The 16,305-nt window shown below is 50.9% G+C and overlaps 1 protein-coding gene across 1 annotated transcript in view; it reads left to right on the top strand.

Annotated features, from left to right (window-relative positions):
- ZCCHC7 (zinc finger CCHC-type containing 7) overlaps nt 1–16,305 on the top strand; it is a 114,040-nt gene that overhangs the window by 65,524 nt on the left and 32,211 nt on the right. Inside the window, exons 4-6 of the mRNA XM_084278702.1 lie at nt 9,630–9,673; nt 11,395–11,520; nt 13,186–13,356. Coding sequence (XP_084134828.1) covers nt 9,630–9,673; nt 11,395–11,520; nt 13,186–13,356 — 341 coding nt within the window. The remainder of the gene's footprint in view (nt 1–9,629; nt 9,674–11,394; nt 11,521–13,185; nt 13,357–16,305) is intronic.

Here is a 16,305-nt window from a genome sequence, read left to right as displayed (position 1 = left end):
CCACTTCATTTTCCACCGTCTCACAACTGCCTCACAGTCTGGAGATGACTCTCACGTTTCCTGCTGCAGGCAGAACAGTGCTGAGCAGCTGTCCATCCCAGCCCAAATGATGGTTTTGTCGTGTGGGACACACTACACCAAAACAGAGGACTGAAATGCAAAAGGACAGCGTGTGCTTTGGGGTTCTTTGCTCCATTTCGATTTCTGCCCTCAGAGCCCAGTGCCAGGTCGTTCCCAAGAAGTCTGGATCTCAGGGCCACACCTTTGGTGCAGAGCTCCCTGGCAGTGAGAGCAGTGTACGTGTTTGCCAGGAGGGATGAGGGTGTTTGCCAGGACAGACGACCGTCTGCCGTGGCAGCGACTCTCCAAAGAGCCACTACACCATCTTAATGCACAAACCATGAAGAAGGTGTTGAGACCTTCTGGCCTCCTTCTGTGGTGAGAGATGTTTGCGGTGCTGCCCTCAGAGGTGGACTCAGAGTCTGCCTGCCTGGTAGTAAGGTGTTAAAAAGCCTGGAAGACAGACTGGTAACTCCTGAGCTTTCTTCCCATGACTACATGCCATTGCACTGTTCTCTGACAGGAGCCATGTCTCACAGGATGGCTTCTTGTGTCTTCCCTCTCCCAGCACATGCCAGCTCAAAGAGGATGTAACGTGGGGTGCGGGATGCTGTAGGTATTCCTCACGCCTGGCAAATGCCAAGTTTCCCTGGACAGACCTTCTGAGCCACGGGCTGTCCATGGATCGTGTTAATTTCTGTCCCTGGGTTGCAGAAGTGTGTGCCTTGCAGTATGAATGTTGCTCTGGAGCCGCCTGTGTGTGTTTCCAGCTTTGCTGTAACACTCAGGAAGAGCCAAAAGAGGAACCTGGGATACACCCGACAGGATTTCAGCCATCAGCTTTAGCTCAGACTTCAGTGCTGCTCTTGGAGCAGTGTGATCTCCCACACCCTGGTTTGATCAGGCTTTTGGGGAGGTAACACCGGTGTCACTGGCTCTGTTGCCTTCTGCTCCAGTGTCATTTTAGACTGCTCTGGGTCACGCTGGAGCTCTGTGCTGGCTCTGAAACCTGTAAGCCTCGTTGGCAGTGTAGCACCTTGGTGCAGGGGTGTCCGTTTTGTCTTTGCAAGCGTTGAGGCTTTTCCTCTTCTGCATCTGTGAAGCTCCCACGTCGTGTGTAGTGAGTAAACACTCCACAAGCCAAAGCCCCGGCCTCGGGCGGGTTGTGTCAGTCTGAGAACAGCAGAACTGCCCAGTCAGAATCAGGCCACCATGCCCAGTTCGTGCTGTTCTCCAGAGAGCACGTTGTTCATCACTCAGAGCTCATTAAAGAAGATGCAGGCAGTGGGAACCACCACCCGTGGTGCTGTTCAGCCGGGGTTTGCCTCACCCCCCCTCTCATCACCTGTTCTCCTGCCATGTCACGACGTGGGAGCCTGATGAGACCGTGTGGGTGGGTGCAGTGGTCAGTGTTGGGGCGACTGAGCTTGCCCTAGTCCCATGTGCCAGGTTAGCCATGTGACAGGGAGTTGAACTGAGACTCCAGCCCATACCCACAGATGTCAGTCAGCACTGAAATGTGGTCCAGGCTTTCTTCTGGGTTAAGGATTTTTGGAATTTCCTGGCACGAGCAGAGGCAAGCAAGAGTGCTGGTTACGCTTTACAGGTCTCAGATACTCGTCTACATCAGTACACTTAGTTCCACATTTCATCCTTATGGCAGCATCGAGAGCCACAGTGTTTTCCTAGAACACAGTTGATGGGTTTATGTCTGTGATTCCTGGGCAACCTTGTGTAGCTCCAGGCCTGGAGGTTGGTGTCCCTGCCTGTGGCAGGGGGTTGGAGCTCTGGGACCCTTGGGGTCCCTTCCAACCCAGACCAGGCTGGGATTCTATGATTCAGTGGAAGCATTTCTGAAGACCTTTAAATCTGGATTGCTCTCCGCTATGGGGAGCAGCATGATGTTTTAGGTGCATCTCTTTCATGACTTCTCTTAGGCCCAGAAGCTTTGTCAGATGAGACACCACAAGCCCTGGTAGAACAAGGCTCCATGGACTTTTTTATCTCCTTCATTTTGAATTGGTGGAAAAAGATGCAATCGATGTGTTGCCAAAATAAATTCCCAAGACGCAGCTGTAGACTGTCTATTAAATGATGCTGAGAAGCGAACCGTCGGAGCCCCTGGGGCTGCAGCCTTAGTCGTCAATCGAGTACCACGTCGGCTGACTGAAGGAACCTGTGCAGGTCACCAGGACGAAGTGCATGCACTGCATAGGCCTCTGGGCGCTGCTGGTGGTACTGGCTGCTGCGACACACGCTGTTCTTCCAGGGCTGGTTGAGCGATGGGGATCCTGCACGGTGATGCAGCTGCCAAAGCCTCCAGCTTCCCTTCTGACCTTCGATGGAGTTCTGTACGGCCACTGACAAACTGCTGGGCAGTAATGACCACGTCAGAGCAGGAATGGTCTCTGTGGTGATGGTGACGGCAGCACTACCGGATCAACTCTCAGCATCGTGCTGCTCCCGTCACAGCACCGGTGCCCCTGGAGCTGAACCCAGGCAGCGCGTGGGGCACCTGCCCCAGGGCCATGACCGTGCAGCCCAGCTCTGCCGCCCGTCCCAGGGCCGTGACCGCACAGCCCAGCTCTGCTGCCCGTCCCAGGGCCATGACCGCTCAGTCCGGCTCTGCTGCCCGTCCCAGCACCATGACCGCACAGCCCGGCTCTGCCGGCCGTCAGCCCGCGAAGGGTGCTGGGGAGGCTTCCAGCCAGGCTGGGTTTGGTGCCAGGCTGGATGCTGCAGGCGTGTGGCACTAGAAAATGAAATTTACCGTTCCTATTTTGCAGTGACAATTGTATCTCAAAACAGGGGCTTTTATGAATAACCTGGAACAGTGCGAGGCTGTTTGAGGCAGTAATCTATCCTGAAACTTCCCTTTATTTTACGACTGTACTTTTGATTTTATCTCTGCCTGCATTTTTCACATCTAATTCTGAGTTAGCATTTATTATTTTCTCTTCACCGAGGATTGCTGGAATCTAAAAGGTATTTAAGACAACTTAATCAAATAGCTAAAAAGGCTTTCTCTTCAGAATAACCTATTATTCCTTTTTCAGTCATATAGGAAATAGTCAAAAGTGAATTCTTGATGCACCCGATGAGAACAATAGATTTGTGTTCAGTCTTTCCTTCTCTAAATTAGAAATCACAGTATAGACAATGGAATTCCTAAATCATATATTATACCTTGTTCTCTGGTGGGAATAAAATGTTCATGTTTGCCTCCTTTTCTCTGTTTAACTTTGACTGCTGTGAACACTAGGAAGAATAACCCTGCAGCTTTTCTTTCTTTCTTTCTTTTTTTTTTTCCTCCTCTTCTTTTTTTTTTTTTTTAATCTATTCATTTTATACTTTTCAGACAGATTTTTCCCCGGGGTGAAACAAAGGTTAACTGAAATTTCCTCTGTTGTGTACCTGAACGAATCAGCAGTTTGAGAAGGAAATCCCATTGATGGGCAAAGAGAGTGACAGGCTCTATTTAAAGAATTCCCCCGACTGTGTGGTAGACCAACCATGCCATGAATTTAACTGTTCCTGTGGTCCCCATACTTGTACCCACCAAAAAGAGAGAAAAACCTACTTTGTTCTGCAAATGTCGCGCTAAGCTTTGAAAATCATGAGCCGCTGAGTTTTGTGAATTAACATTGCTAGCAGTGGTCAGGGCTAAAGGAAGTGGTGTTTATGGCATCAGACAGAAAACAGACAGGACATTATGCGTACGTGCATAATGGGGCAGGCACACTATGTGTTTGTGTTTCTACGTGTGCCCCTGCCTTTTAGCCACTCGGCAGCATCCCTGTGTCTCAAGAACGTGATTTACAGAGTTGGTTTCTGCTGAATTCGCTGCACATTTTTATTCCCACTTACTGTGTGAGATATCTTGCCCGCAGGTAGCTCTAAGGGTCTGTGGGGCCGATGCGAAGGGCGCTGGATTTATTGTTGGAGAAGTTGCGTAGCCAGAGGGATGAGGCGGAGGTGATGCTCTGGGTGCCTGGCGTCCTGGTAGGAAGAGGCAGGATGTGCCAGCACCGGGGTGGCTTCTGCTTCACGCCTGCTTTGAGTGTCAGAAGGGCTGTCTCTGCTCGGCTCTTCCCAGTTCATCTGCACTCTGTGACTGGCGAGTCTTCCCCAGCGCTGCGCCCCAGCCCTGCAGCGGCCCCGGCAGCAGCTGCTCCGGCTGGGATGCCATGCCAGAGCCACGGCCCTCCAATGGTCCTTCCCCGGTCCTCCCCATGGGTAACAGCTGCTGAAGGTTCCTGTAACCAGTCCGAGGTGCTGGGCTGGGTTTTTCCACTCTGCAGGACTGTCAGGAGCTGCTGCCTTTTTTCTTCTCAAACTCCGACACGCTTTTGGCCAACGCTGCTTTTGCTCCAGTCAACTTCTTACATCTCAGTTCACCAGAAAAGGGGTTTTGCTGTTTGTTCTCTGCCTTCTCTCCAGTTTTGTGAGGCTCTTGGAAGCCTCACACTTGATCCCATAAAGCTTGCTAAGAATAAAGCATCGCAGGTAATCTCCTCACTGGTAACAAAAAATGCACGTTACTGCCCACAAATACAAATATCCAAAAGATATCGAGGGGAGAGGCAGGAGAGTGTTTCCTTGCCATGAGAAAACTGCTCTAATTGAACTTCTGTCAGCGATTTCTGATTTCTCTGTGGGAGTTTATGGATCTCTTTTATCCCTTAAGTTGCGTTAAAGATCCACTGACATGTAATCCATTGTAACAGCAGGTGTCTTGTTTTTAAATAAATCACCTTTTCCTTCTCAAAGCACAGCTGAGAAAAATACAAGGGTTGATTGCCTTCCCCCTGCGCAGGGTTTAATTCGGGTAACTGGGGGATGCAGAGGGGGCTTCCTCCACTGTGGCTGCTGTGCGTCCCGCGGCCGGGTACCCTGCACAGAGGTGTCTATGTTGGGATGAAGCTGGCACTGCAATAAACCAGGAACACACAGTGTGGGTCTGGGCAGGGCTCTCGGGACGGTGCTCCGAGATCCAGGGGCTGTGTGGACCGTGGTTCCGTGCCTCCTGCCTCCCCAGCCCCAGAGCAATGCTTTGCAGCTCCGCGCTGTGTCTGGAGGCAGCCTGGGCAGGACCTGGAGGCAGCCTGGGGGGCAGCTGGCTGGCTCCCTTTGCCCTCACAGTCAGTCTTGGGTGGCTGTAGAGCAGACATCAAAACTTCTGGTGACGTGTGTGTGTGTGTGTGTGTACACCCCCACACAGATACATCTGTACCTGGGATACACCTTGCTAGGAGGATGCACAGTGCATCCCAGCACAGAGAGACCTGAACTCCTGTGCTTTGCAAAATCACTGTAGGGAGGGAAGCTGTTTCTGTTTCGGGATGTGCTTGGTGGTGGCCACCAAGCCAACATCCATTCCTCCTGTTTTGGAAGACGGGCTCCTTGGACACACGTTGTGAGCTCCTTACAGCAGGTTTGGTCACAGCCAGACCTGCATCACTTTGGTCTAAACATAAAGGGGGATTTTCAGAGACAGGTACAACGTCACAATATGGATTTCTTACAGATCTAGATGATTTTTAGGTGTTTAAGGCTGATAATTTTGAAATGTCATTTGTTCCTCCAGTAGCAGCCAGAAGCTGTGTCCTGACATGCGAATATTGTTCAGAGATCTGTCTGGAACAGCCCTCGCCACAGAGGTCTTACAGTAGAATGTAATTAGGGTTCTCTATTCTGCAATGTGCTATATTAATTAGCAGTCACAGTCCAATTTTTAAAGCCCAGCTTTGAAATGTGTTTGCCCTTCAGGCCACGTATCGTGCCATCACAGCTCGGAGCCGCCTCTGTCAGTGCATCGGTCGTAAAACACACTGAATAAAACACACGCCTGTGTGCGTGTTCCATCCAGGGGGAGACACCCCGCTTCCCTTCCCCTTCGGAACCCCGAGTTCTGTTTCCAGAGCTGCCTGTCCAGGCCCTGCAGAGTCTCTGTGCTGTTCAGCAAGGCTCTAAACCCCGTCAGGGCAGGCTGGGCTGGCACGGAGAGCAGGGACACGCATTTCGGCAGGGTTGGAGCCTGTGCCCCTGCCCGGCTTGGGCAGCCCCCGCGGCCGCTCCCTCCGCCCTGGCTCGGGAGATAAGATAAGGAAATATTCTGAGCAGTTTGTTGTTTATTCTCTGCCGGGTGGGTTTTTGTTCTGTGGCAGCGGATTGTTCCTCGGGGCAATTTCAGGTTTTGACTGCTGGCGGGCTCTCCCTCCTCCCCTCCTCTCCCTCTCTGCGATGAAAGAGGGGAGGCTTGAATGCACATTGAACACTGGTCCTAAATCTGGTTTGGAAATTTACATTTTCATGCTGGTGGAGGGGTACATGTGAATCTCAATGATCTCCAAAATTTTTCTTTAAATAAAGCAGAGCTGTTGCTTCCATCCATCCTGTTGTGCAGGGGCACGGGACGGCCGAAGTGTAAGACTTTATAAAAGAAGAGCCTTGCACAGAGTTTCCATTTTCATCTAAACAGTACATATTTTGCATTCTCTCTGTCATTTTTCCTGCCCTCTTCTTTCCCTTCTCTTCTGCAATTTGAACAAAACCCAAAGATCTCTTCAGAGTGTAAACACAAGGCGCTCATACGGCAAGGTCACTGGTATTTTTCAGTTGAAGTATAGAAATTAATCGTAAAAAGGGGATTGCTTTTAACAAACAAAGGCAAGAAAGAATAAAATCACAATTAGTTGGAGAGGTTCCAGGAAGATTTTTATGAACGCTGTGAAAACTCACAGGACCCTGTAACTCATGGAAGTCCTGTGAGTGCAGCTCCCGCACAGAAACAGGCAGATGTCTCGGCAGAGGGTTGTTCCAACAGCTTTTAAGCTGCTGCTTTATTAAGTGTACAGATCCCCCATTCCTTGGGGCAGGAATCCACCCTCTGTGTGTCTGTCAGTCTGTGTCTCCAGAAAGGATGAAGGGCTTTAACCGAGCGTTGGCTTGGCCTCAGAAAACGTCAGGTGGCCAGTTTCACTGTCCCAGTACACACAGACACTCTCTGTAATTACCATACGAGCTCTGTGCCTGTGCTTTGACCAAACTCCCTGTCCTGGCTGGATTTGGGAGGGGGCTGAAGCTGCTGGTTGGTGCCGTGGGGTAGGACAGCGTTGTCTGTGGGCACCCCGAGGTGCTGAGCCACCGCTCACTCCCCCAGACGCGGTGCCAGCACATCTCTGAGTGTTACAGAGCCCGTGGGACAGCGTGGCCACGGGGTCTCCAGCACACCAAAGGGCACCGCTGCTGCGGGACGAGCAGCGGCTGCGGCACGGCTGGGGGAGGCGCAGCGGCCGGGAAGGCACCGGGGATCCCGCAGCCACCCGAGACTGGAGGTGCTGGCTGGACAAGTCAATTCATCCAGACCAACAAGCTGACCCGGGGGAGGGGAGGTGTTGGTCAGCTCAGTAGCGCTGTGCTTTAGTGCCAGACAAAACGCTGTGGTCAGTGAGAAAAATCACTGCAAATTCAACTGCGTGTCTCTAACGCCAGATTTCAGGTTGGCTGCCTGAAAGAAGCGTAACTCTCACCCTGCATTTCGGTCTGAACAACTTTCCGTGAGCGAAAGCACAGCCTGACAGCATTCTGCTGTGTGTGAGACTGAACTCTGAGGTCACCAGATGGATTTAATGAAGAGAGATTTTGTGGAAATGTTTCATTCAGTGCGAAAGCTCTTTCACTTGTTTTCTTGTTTCAGCGGCTTTAGTTTCTAGCGTTAGGGGCATTTGAATCACTGCATCGTGGTTTTCCCCTCTGAAGCAGGGGATTTTGACAGTGAAGAAGAGAAACTTAGCTGGTTTGTCTTCAGGAAGGACACGCCTGGTGATTAACAGGAGTTAATTCTCTGGTAATTTTGATCTGTCAGCCATCCCGCGTGTGCGTGTCTGTAAGACAGGGCGCGCTCCGTACCGACACGAAGGGCAGAGCTTTGAATCACAAATGTCTTTCTCTTTATGAATTAATTTCCTTAGCAGCCTTCCAGGTAATATATCGTGCACCGAAGCATCAGTGTGCTTCGTCACCTCTACCGGCGAGTGGCCAAAGGGCCTCGTGTTCCCTGGCACACCCATGGCTCGCTCCCGCCGAGGAGCTGCCGCGGTGCCGTTGCTTCGCCTGGCAGGAGAAGGGGTCTCCAGGGCTGCGGGCACGGCCCCACCTCTCGTTCTGCCCATCGCTTCCCAGCTCCAGAGACGCTCGGGTGAGGGATCCCTGGGACCCTCGTGGTTGAGCCCCGGCTGTGCCGGTCGCTGCGCGTACCCTGGCTTAGGGACAACACACAGCACAGACTGCTTTGCAGATAGGACAGTTAATTCACTGTCAGCGTCTCTCTGGTGGTCGTTAGCGTGGTTGGCATTAGTGAGGGCTGCAGACTGAGGCACTCAGAGCGCTGTGTTGGTCAGGGAGGGCAGCGCCGGCCCCAGCTCTGGGGTGAAGAACAACAGCCAGATGGTACCGTGCTCCAGAGTGTCTGAGGGATGTGCCTCATGCCCAGGTCCTGCAACACATGCTTTGGCTGGGGTTACTGGCTTTTCCAGGAGGTGCAAGGTCACACACCATCCCATGGGCAGTATGATTTTAATTTCTGGAAAGGGACAGTGAGGTCAAAATCAGCTGGGGAAATTTTTACTGGTGGCTTTTTTCTCGCTGTTTGAGAGTCTTGTCGTGATTTGTGTTAACAACAGAAATGTAGGTGCCTCAGATTAGGGCTGTGGGAACAGGCTGGGAGACTTTGCACTGAGAAGTCTGTGAACACACGGGATTGATTTGCACACAGGTTGTAGTGGTGACTGTAGAAATACCGGTGAGGCCAACACCTCCGCTGACACGAACTCATCTTTTTAATGATGAAAAAGCTGCTGTGGCGCTGCAGCTGCCGTTGCACAGCGAGGGAAGGAAACAGCGTCGACATGCAGGATTTCTGAACAGCTGTACCTGTGTCCCCATCCTACCCTATCGCCTGGCATTTCCTTTCTGGCGTTCTTCCTTTCTATTCCTGCCCGTCCAGAGGCTGCATGTGAGCAGGTTACGGTGCGGCAGCCGGTAATTCAGTGTGTCGTCCTGATTTACTGCACATTACCAGGCCCTGTCTTGAAACAGAGTGACTTGGCTCACAGTCTTAGTTGCTGTGGATGTGTGCTGAGCCATTTTGGCGTGCGGCAGCCAGGCAGCACTGCTGGAGACACGGACTCACAGCGTCTTGTGCTGTGCCGCTCTGGCAGCCTCTGGACTTGAGCTGGGCACCCCCATGAGTGCAGGCAGAGGTAATTCCAGGGGCTCAGATCAGAAGCTCTGCAGAAGTTAAATCCTTTCCTGCATTCATAGCCCGGGGAGGCATAGGAAGAGAGGGTGGTGGCAAAGTCCACCCAAGGGCCCGACATGTGCTGACTTCAAGGTGCATCTGTTTTGGTGCCAAGCAGGTCGATAGCTTTCCTTTACAGAACCGGCTTCTCCACTTTGGTACCCTCAAAGTCTTTTATCACCTTTAATAAGTTCAGTAGTCACAATGTTGGAATATGTTGCAGAAAAATATTCCTATAAATTAAATTAATTTTATTTCTCTTTTCCAGGAGACGTGGATGTGGACTGGTCCATCTGTAATAAAGACTTAGAGGTAACACAGACAACCGCCTTGTTCCATAATCCTTCATGTTTATTAACAAGCAGAGCAAGATAGGTGGGATTGAAAAATCCCTCTGTAGTGCTGGTGTGCACTGCTTGGCAGCGTGCTCCCGAAGGCAGAGGAAGCCTGAGCCCTGGCACAGCAGGAAGGGGGTCACTGGCTGGGGCCAGCACACCAGCGGAGTGGGAAGGGGATATGGCAGTCAGCACTGGCTCTGTGAGGAGGAACTCAGCTTTTCCTTCCCGGCCCCTTCAGAGACCTGTGATTGTTTTATGTCCGCTGAACAGCGTTCAGGCAGGTGGCACTGTGAGCTGCCCGCAGTGGGCTGGCCTCCCTGCGCTCCCAGGGGCTGGGCTGTAACCTGCAGTACTCCTGCCAGGTATCAGAGCAGCCGGGGGGGAATCCGCTGCTAGGTCCTACTGCTGGTTTCCCTTCCCAAGGTTTGGTAAAGGTTATGTAATCAGCTGATGTTAACAAACACTCCCCCTTAAGGTAAATGGTGTTTTGGTCCCTCTCCCACTCACCTGCCCCCAAAGTTCATGTCATTGTTTGCAAACTGGGATGTCTGCTGAGCAGTGAGGGCTGCAGACAGGATTTTCAGTTGTCTGCCTACCCAGAAGGCATGTGTGAGGTCACTGGGAGACAGAGAGCTGTTTCCAGCTCCTCTTTTTTTCTTCATTTCCCTTTCTGACTCTTTCTTTACAATTGCAAATTGCAGATTTGGTCTAGATTTGTGTAGCTTTGTCCTTTGTCCAGGATGTTCCCCTTAATGCCTGCCAGGGAACCTGTAACTCGCATTTACGGTCAATGTTGGCTAGATTTGCAAGCTGGGGAGAGCTCCAGCTCGTCCTGAAACAGTGTAATGAGTTGAAGTGTCCTGACTAATCAAAGGAAAGCAAAACTTTGTAACTGCAATTTTAAACAGAAATAAAAAGAAAAGAAGAACGTCCCGAAGTGTTGAACAGGACAGTGCTGTTCTCCTGGACAGAGCGGGGTTCTCTGTAAGGGAATGGCCCAGTTCACAGAATCACAGAATCACAAGGTTGGAAAATACCTTTGAAGATCATCAACTCAAACCATTCCCATCCTGAGCTAAACCAGATCCCTGAGCACCTCATCTACCCTTTTCTTGAACACCCCCAGGGCTGGGGACTCAGCCCCTCCCTGGGCAGCCTGGGCCAGGCCCTGACAGCTCTGCCAGGGAAGAACTTTTCCCTCCCAGCTGAGCTGACCCTGCCCTGGGGCAGCTTGAGCCCATTGCCCCTTGTCCCATCTCCTGTCCCCTGGCTGCAGAGACCATCGCCCACCTCTCTGCACCCTCCTGGCAGGGCAGGGGAGGTGGGGAGAAGGTCTCCCCTCAGCCTCCTCTTCTCCAGGCTCAACACCCCCAGCTCCCTCAGCCGCTCCTCAGAGGATTTGCCCTCCAGCCCCTTCCCCAACCTGGTTGCCCTTCTCTGCACTCGCTCCAGGCCCTCCATGTCCTTCTGGCAGTGAGGGGCCCAGCACTGGGCCCAGCACTCCAGGTGCAGCCTCACCAGTGCCCAGCCCAGGGGCACAATTACTTCCCTAACCTACTGGCCCCACAGTTCAAACCACGATACGTAAACTGCACTAGAAAAAAGCTAAACACCTGCCTAGCAGCAGTGACCAGCTCTAACAGCCATGAATCACAGGCAAGAGATGGCAAACACATCCTCATCCTGTCCCCACAGGCGCAGATCTCCAACTACGCGGGCGGCAGGCACAGCAGCATGCGCTACTACACCGCGGATAAAAACGTCACCTGTAGGAACTGCAGCAAGCCCGGTCATCTGTCCAAGAACTGCCCCACTCCAAAGGTAAATGCAGCACTTGAATTACTTGTAGACGCAGCTGTTGTTCCTAATACTCTTCTGTGCTCGCCATTAAAAGCTGTGCTTCAGTGGTTTATTGTTTCATTGAGAGGTTGCTCCAGGTTGAAGGTTGGCGTGTACAAGAGCTGTTTGCTGTGTAAAATTACCTGTCTGTTTTGTGGGGTCATTGCTCTTATTGTTCCTATAAAGGAAAAAAATCTGTTAGTGTACCCTGAGCAAAAAAGAGAGTCAAGTACAATCTAGAAACATTTTTTTTCCACATTGTAAAACCGGTTTTATGATGTAAGATGCTTTTCAGATGTGTTTTCTAATAAGGAGAACATGGGGAATCAAAAAAACCACCCTTGACAGAGGAATGAAAGCAGATATCTATGTTACTGAACCATGATTTGAATAAAGTTAAAGATCATAGACAGGGAAGTAACTTTAAGCAGCTCAGATAGATGCGAAATATTCAGAAGGTTTGTGCAGGGGTAAGAGAGCTACAACTGTGTCTCTGCACTGTGAGGAAGTGGGGGCAGCTCACCACAGCCTGGGTTTACAGTGCCCACAGCAACCTCTGCAAAGCCTCAGCCCTGAGGCTGTCACCCAGCTGAGACTGAGTGACTGCATCCCTCCCAGCCGCAGCACGGGCTGCCGGCGTGAAGGTGCGCTCACTCCCTGGGAAAGCTGCTTTCAAGAGGCACAGCTATGCCCCAGAACAGTTCTTGGCACTTTATTCTTGTCGGTCCCCACGCAAGCAAGTGGCCATGGCAGGCTGGCTCAGGCTGGCCGCAGACCCCCACCCAGCTGCTCACCTCTGGTGGGGTGGGGGAGAGAATTGGAAGGGCCAACACAAGAGAAGCTCATGGGCTGAGATAAAGACAGTATGGGCAGTGAAGAAGATCCTGAGAGACACGAAAGCAATCTCTCTGCACAGCAGACTGATGCCCATCCAGTCCCTGAGCAGCAGCTTCTATGTAAAACCTCCGTTCCCCAGCTCTGTCTCCCGTCATGACGCCATATGGTGCGAGATCTCCACCCCACTGTGCCCCCCCATAGCCTCCTGCCCACCCCCAACCTGCTCCCTGGGGTCAGGCTGGGGAACAGGAAAGCCTGAAGCAATAGCGAAACATCAGTGTGTTACCTGGAGCAGAGACCTGAGGTTGCTGTGAGGAGCAGCAGCCCCGTCCCAGATGCCATGCTGTGCTCTGGGGCACAGGCCATGGTGCAGCCCCGCTGCTCTGCTGTGCTCACCCTGCACACTGTCTCCCTGGGACACAGTGCTGGGTTTGGGGTTTTCAGTTCCCTGCTCACACAGAGTGCCCAGCCCTCACTCAGTGCTCGGAGTGAGATGCACTTTCCACTCAGTGACTGGTGTGCACGGAGCAGGTGACACAGGCACCAGGCCTGTATAAGCGCAGCTGATGCACAGCCCAGAGCAGGGAAGCACGGGGAGCTCACAGCGTTACAGCTTTGTTTTCCACCCTGTCCATGGTCTGCCACAACCTCGACTCCTTGGTGAAACGTAGCACCTCTGCAATTCCTAGCGAGCAGTCGGCATTTATTTGGGGTGGTTTCTTCTTCCTTTCCTCTTTTCTCATTTTCTCCTGTCTTTAATCTTTTGAAACATTCTCATTCGACCAAACACCCCTCTCTATTTCTCCACAGAAAGTTCCCCCTTGTTGCCTGTGTGCAGGAAGAGATCACCTACAGAACAGCTGCCCAGCACGTTTTTGTTTGAACTGCTGTTTGCCTGGCCACTACTTCAGGGACTGTCTTGAGAAAGCCTATTGGAATAAGCACTGCAATCGCTGTGATATGAAGGGGCATTATGCTGATGTGAGTACAGCCCATGGCACAGAACTCATTCATCTCTCATTCTGTACCTGTCAGATGGAGTTTCCATGTTTTTTTAATTCTATACAGTGTGTATTTGTGTGAGCATGTGACAGTAATGTCATTTGTCACTGCCTATCACAGAGTGGTTCAGAGCATAGCTGAACGCTTAGTTTTAGGTTTAGTTCTGTGCTGTTTAGTTAGGGTGGTGGAAAATGACCTCGTTTCCTTTTAATGGAAGGTGCAGGGAGGTTGACATGAGGAGGCATGGTGTGCTGCAGGCATGCCAAAGAATAACCCCAGTGCTCCAAGACTTCCAGGTCTGTGTGGTTCTCTCCCTACGATGACATACTCATCAACTGAAGTATAATTAGAGGTTTAAAGTAATGTCTGAGTGGGTTTGGGAGGCACTTAGGACTGTGTCGTATTTCACAAACAGAATGGAAATGGAATGCTTCATTTCTGAGGCAGTATAGCTGAATAAAAACCTTGTATCTGACGTGAGCTCATAAGGAAGCAGGTCTACAACCACACCCACAGACCTCAGCTTAGTTTCTGCCTGGTTTTCAGTGGAATCCTGTTAATTATCAACATGCAAGAAGAAAGAGAGGGATGGAATTAATAGCCTCTACTTCCCTATCACTGTGGATGGGCCCATGGCATCCATGCTGCAATAGAATATTGATTTCTTGCCTGGAATCAGCTGGTGTGTTGTCCCAGTCCCATGACAAGCACACTGCTGTTACTGCCGCCACTGCCAACATCCACAACCCAACTTCTTCTGCTTAGACCAGGACAGCTCATACAGGTTGGGTGTGAGTTGGGCCTGTCTTGGTCCTGTTTCCAGTCACTCTTACTCCTCGTTTATGACATGCAGTGCCACCTCTGTCACAAGCACTGGTGATAAAAAAGTACTTACTGCAAATCACACTCTCCATTCCACACTGAACAGCTTCAGGGGTGTTGGTAAGCTTGTACTCACACGTGTTCACACATGGCTCTGTCATGTGGTAATGTGGAAGGGCTCCTTTTGTCTTGGACCTGAAGTTTATTTCCCAGCAGATGCTTGGCTGCTTGTTTCAGGATGAGCAGCAAGACAGGAGGAGGGTTTCCATTTATTTTATGGGGAGGGAGGAGGCCCCATAAAGCACATGTGGTCCAATACCGTGTTTTACTGAGCATTCAAAGCTATCTTGGAGAAATGAATAAGTAACTCTGACCCAAGGAGAGGTATGGAGATACTAAAAACGTTCAAATCCAGTAAGGATACTGAGGTATGTTATCCAGACACTAACGCTGAGCACGGAGGTGAGGTCATGGGCCTCCCTTTGGCTGAGACTTTCTCAAATCTTTCTTTAACAAAGAAAGTACCACTATGGAAACACACTCTCCAGTGCATCATCTTCTTTAAAAATGTTTCTTAGATTCTTCTGAAGGTGTTCTGAAAAAGGTAGAGCCTGTTTTGGTCTTGATAGCTGCTATTACTGATTTGTTGACATAAGAAAGAGAGAGAAGAGAGGCTTTTTTCCAGGGCCTGTCATGACAGTGCAGGGGGAAATGGTTTTGAATTGAAAGAGGGAAAATTCAGGTGACACATGAGGCAGAAATCCTTCCTGGGGAGTGGGGAGGCCCTGGCCCAGGGTGCCCAGAGAAGCTGGGGCTGCCCTGGGATCCCTGGCAGGGCTCAGGGCCGGATTGGATGGGGCTGGGGGCACCCTGGGCTGAGGGGGTGTCCCTGCCCATGGCAGGTGGGCACTGGGAGGGCTCTGGGGTCCCTGCCCACCCAAACCCTCCTGTGATGTTACAGTACTGCACATTAGGTTGGGTCAGCTCTGTACTAATTGCAAGGACACGGGGAGCTCATGTCACCACTGCACACACTGAAAGACAGCTGAAGGTTTTGAACAGAAGCATTTAGAATTACTGTGAATGCCATGTAGCCTAAGCAAAACCTTACATCAGTATTTCTAAATACATAGACATATTTATTAACAGAAGGATTTTTTTTGTTGTTGCAGCCCGAGGAATTCAGAAATGAGCCGGTTTTGGTTTATTTTTAGGTGTGGTGTTCCTCAAAGAGAGACGCCACCCGTTTAATCTGACGCATCTTTTCTTTGCATCTCTTGCCACCTTTCCTTTGTACACATTTCATTAAGCCACTTCTCATGAAGTAATGTTCATTTCTGTACAGAATCAATTCCTCTATCATCCTTGAAATGTAAATCATGTCTAAACTGTCTGGATTACCAGGAACGTCACAGTGTATACTTTTTTCTGCTCATTTAAGTCCACCTTAAATCACCAACATTTGTCTTTGGAACTTTGGGGCAGTTCTCTCCAACTTCTGCATGAGGTGTGGGGACTGCAAGGCTGTAAGAGCAGGGTCTCACCTGCCCCATCCTTGGGAAGAAGGGCAGCACCGCAGAGCTGCAGAGTCTGAAAGGGAGGTTGTAAGCAGCTGGGTCAGGGAGGTTACAGAAAGCAAGGAGGCATCCTTTGGAAACCTGGTGTCTGTATACAAGAGAAGAAAGAAGAGAGGATTGTAAACTCTGGCAGATTAAACGCAAAAATGCAGAACTGAGGCTTAGAAATTTTAGGAGGCACTTTGCAAAGGAATCAAAACCAACAGTGAATAAGTCTTCACTTCAGAGCAAGACACCTGCAAGGCCAAGCGAGGATCAGGACATGAAAGGAAGGGTCAGTCACCATGAGGCCACAGCTGACAACCTCAGAGTGGTTTTGTGGCATCCAGAGTTCGCAGTGGAAGAAAGCAGGGGCATTCCTGGTTGAAGTCTTATGTTGTAGAGGGAATCACTGCAGAATCTCTCTGAAGCTTCAGGGAATGTTGGGTTACTACTGACCTGTTGGGTTACTACTCACCCATCAGCAGAATGGGACAGCGGTTACCCAGAAGCTGTCCAGGAGCTGGAAGGTGAAATAGCTGGACTAGCA

Source organism: Gallinula chloropus, assembly GCF_964237585.1.
Source record: "Gallinula chloropus genome assembly, chromosome: Z".
NCBI classification, from domain to species: domain Eukaryota; kingdom Metazoa; phylum Chordata; class Aves; order Gruiformes; family Rallidae; genus Gallinula; species Gallinula chloropus.
The sequence above is the reverse complement of the archived record's forward strand: the minus strand, read 5'-3'. Positions and strand labels throughout refer to the sequence as shown.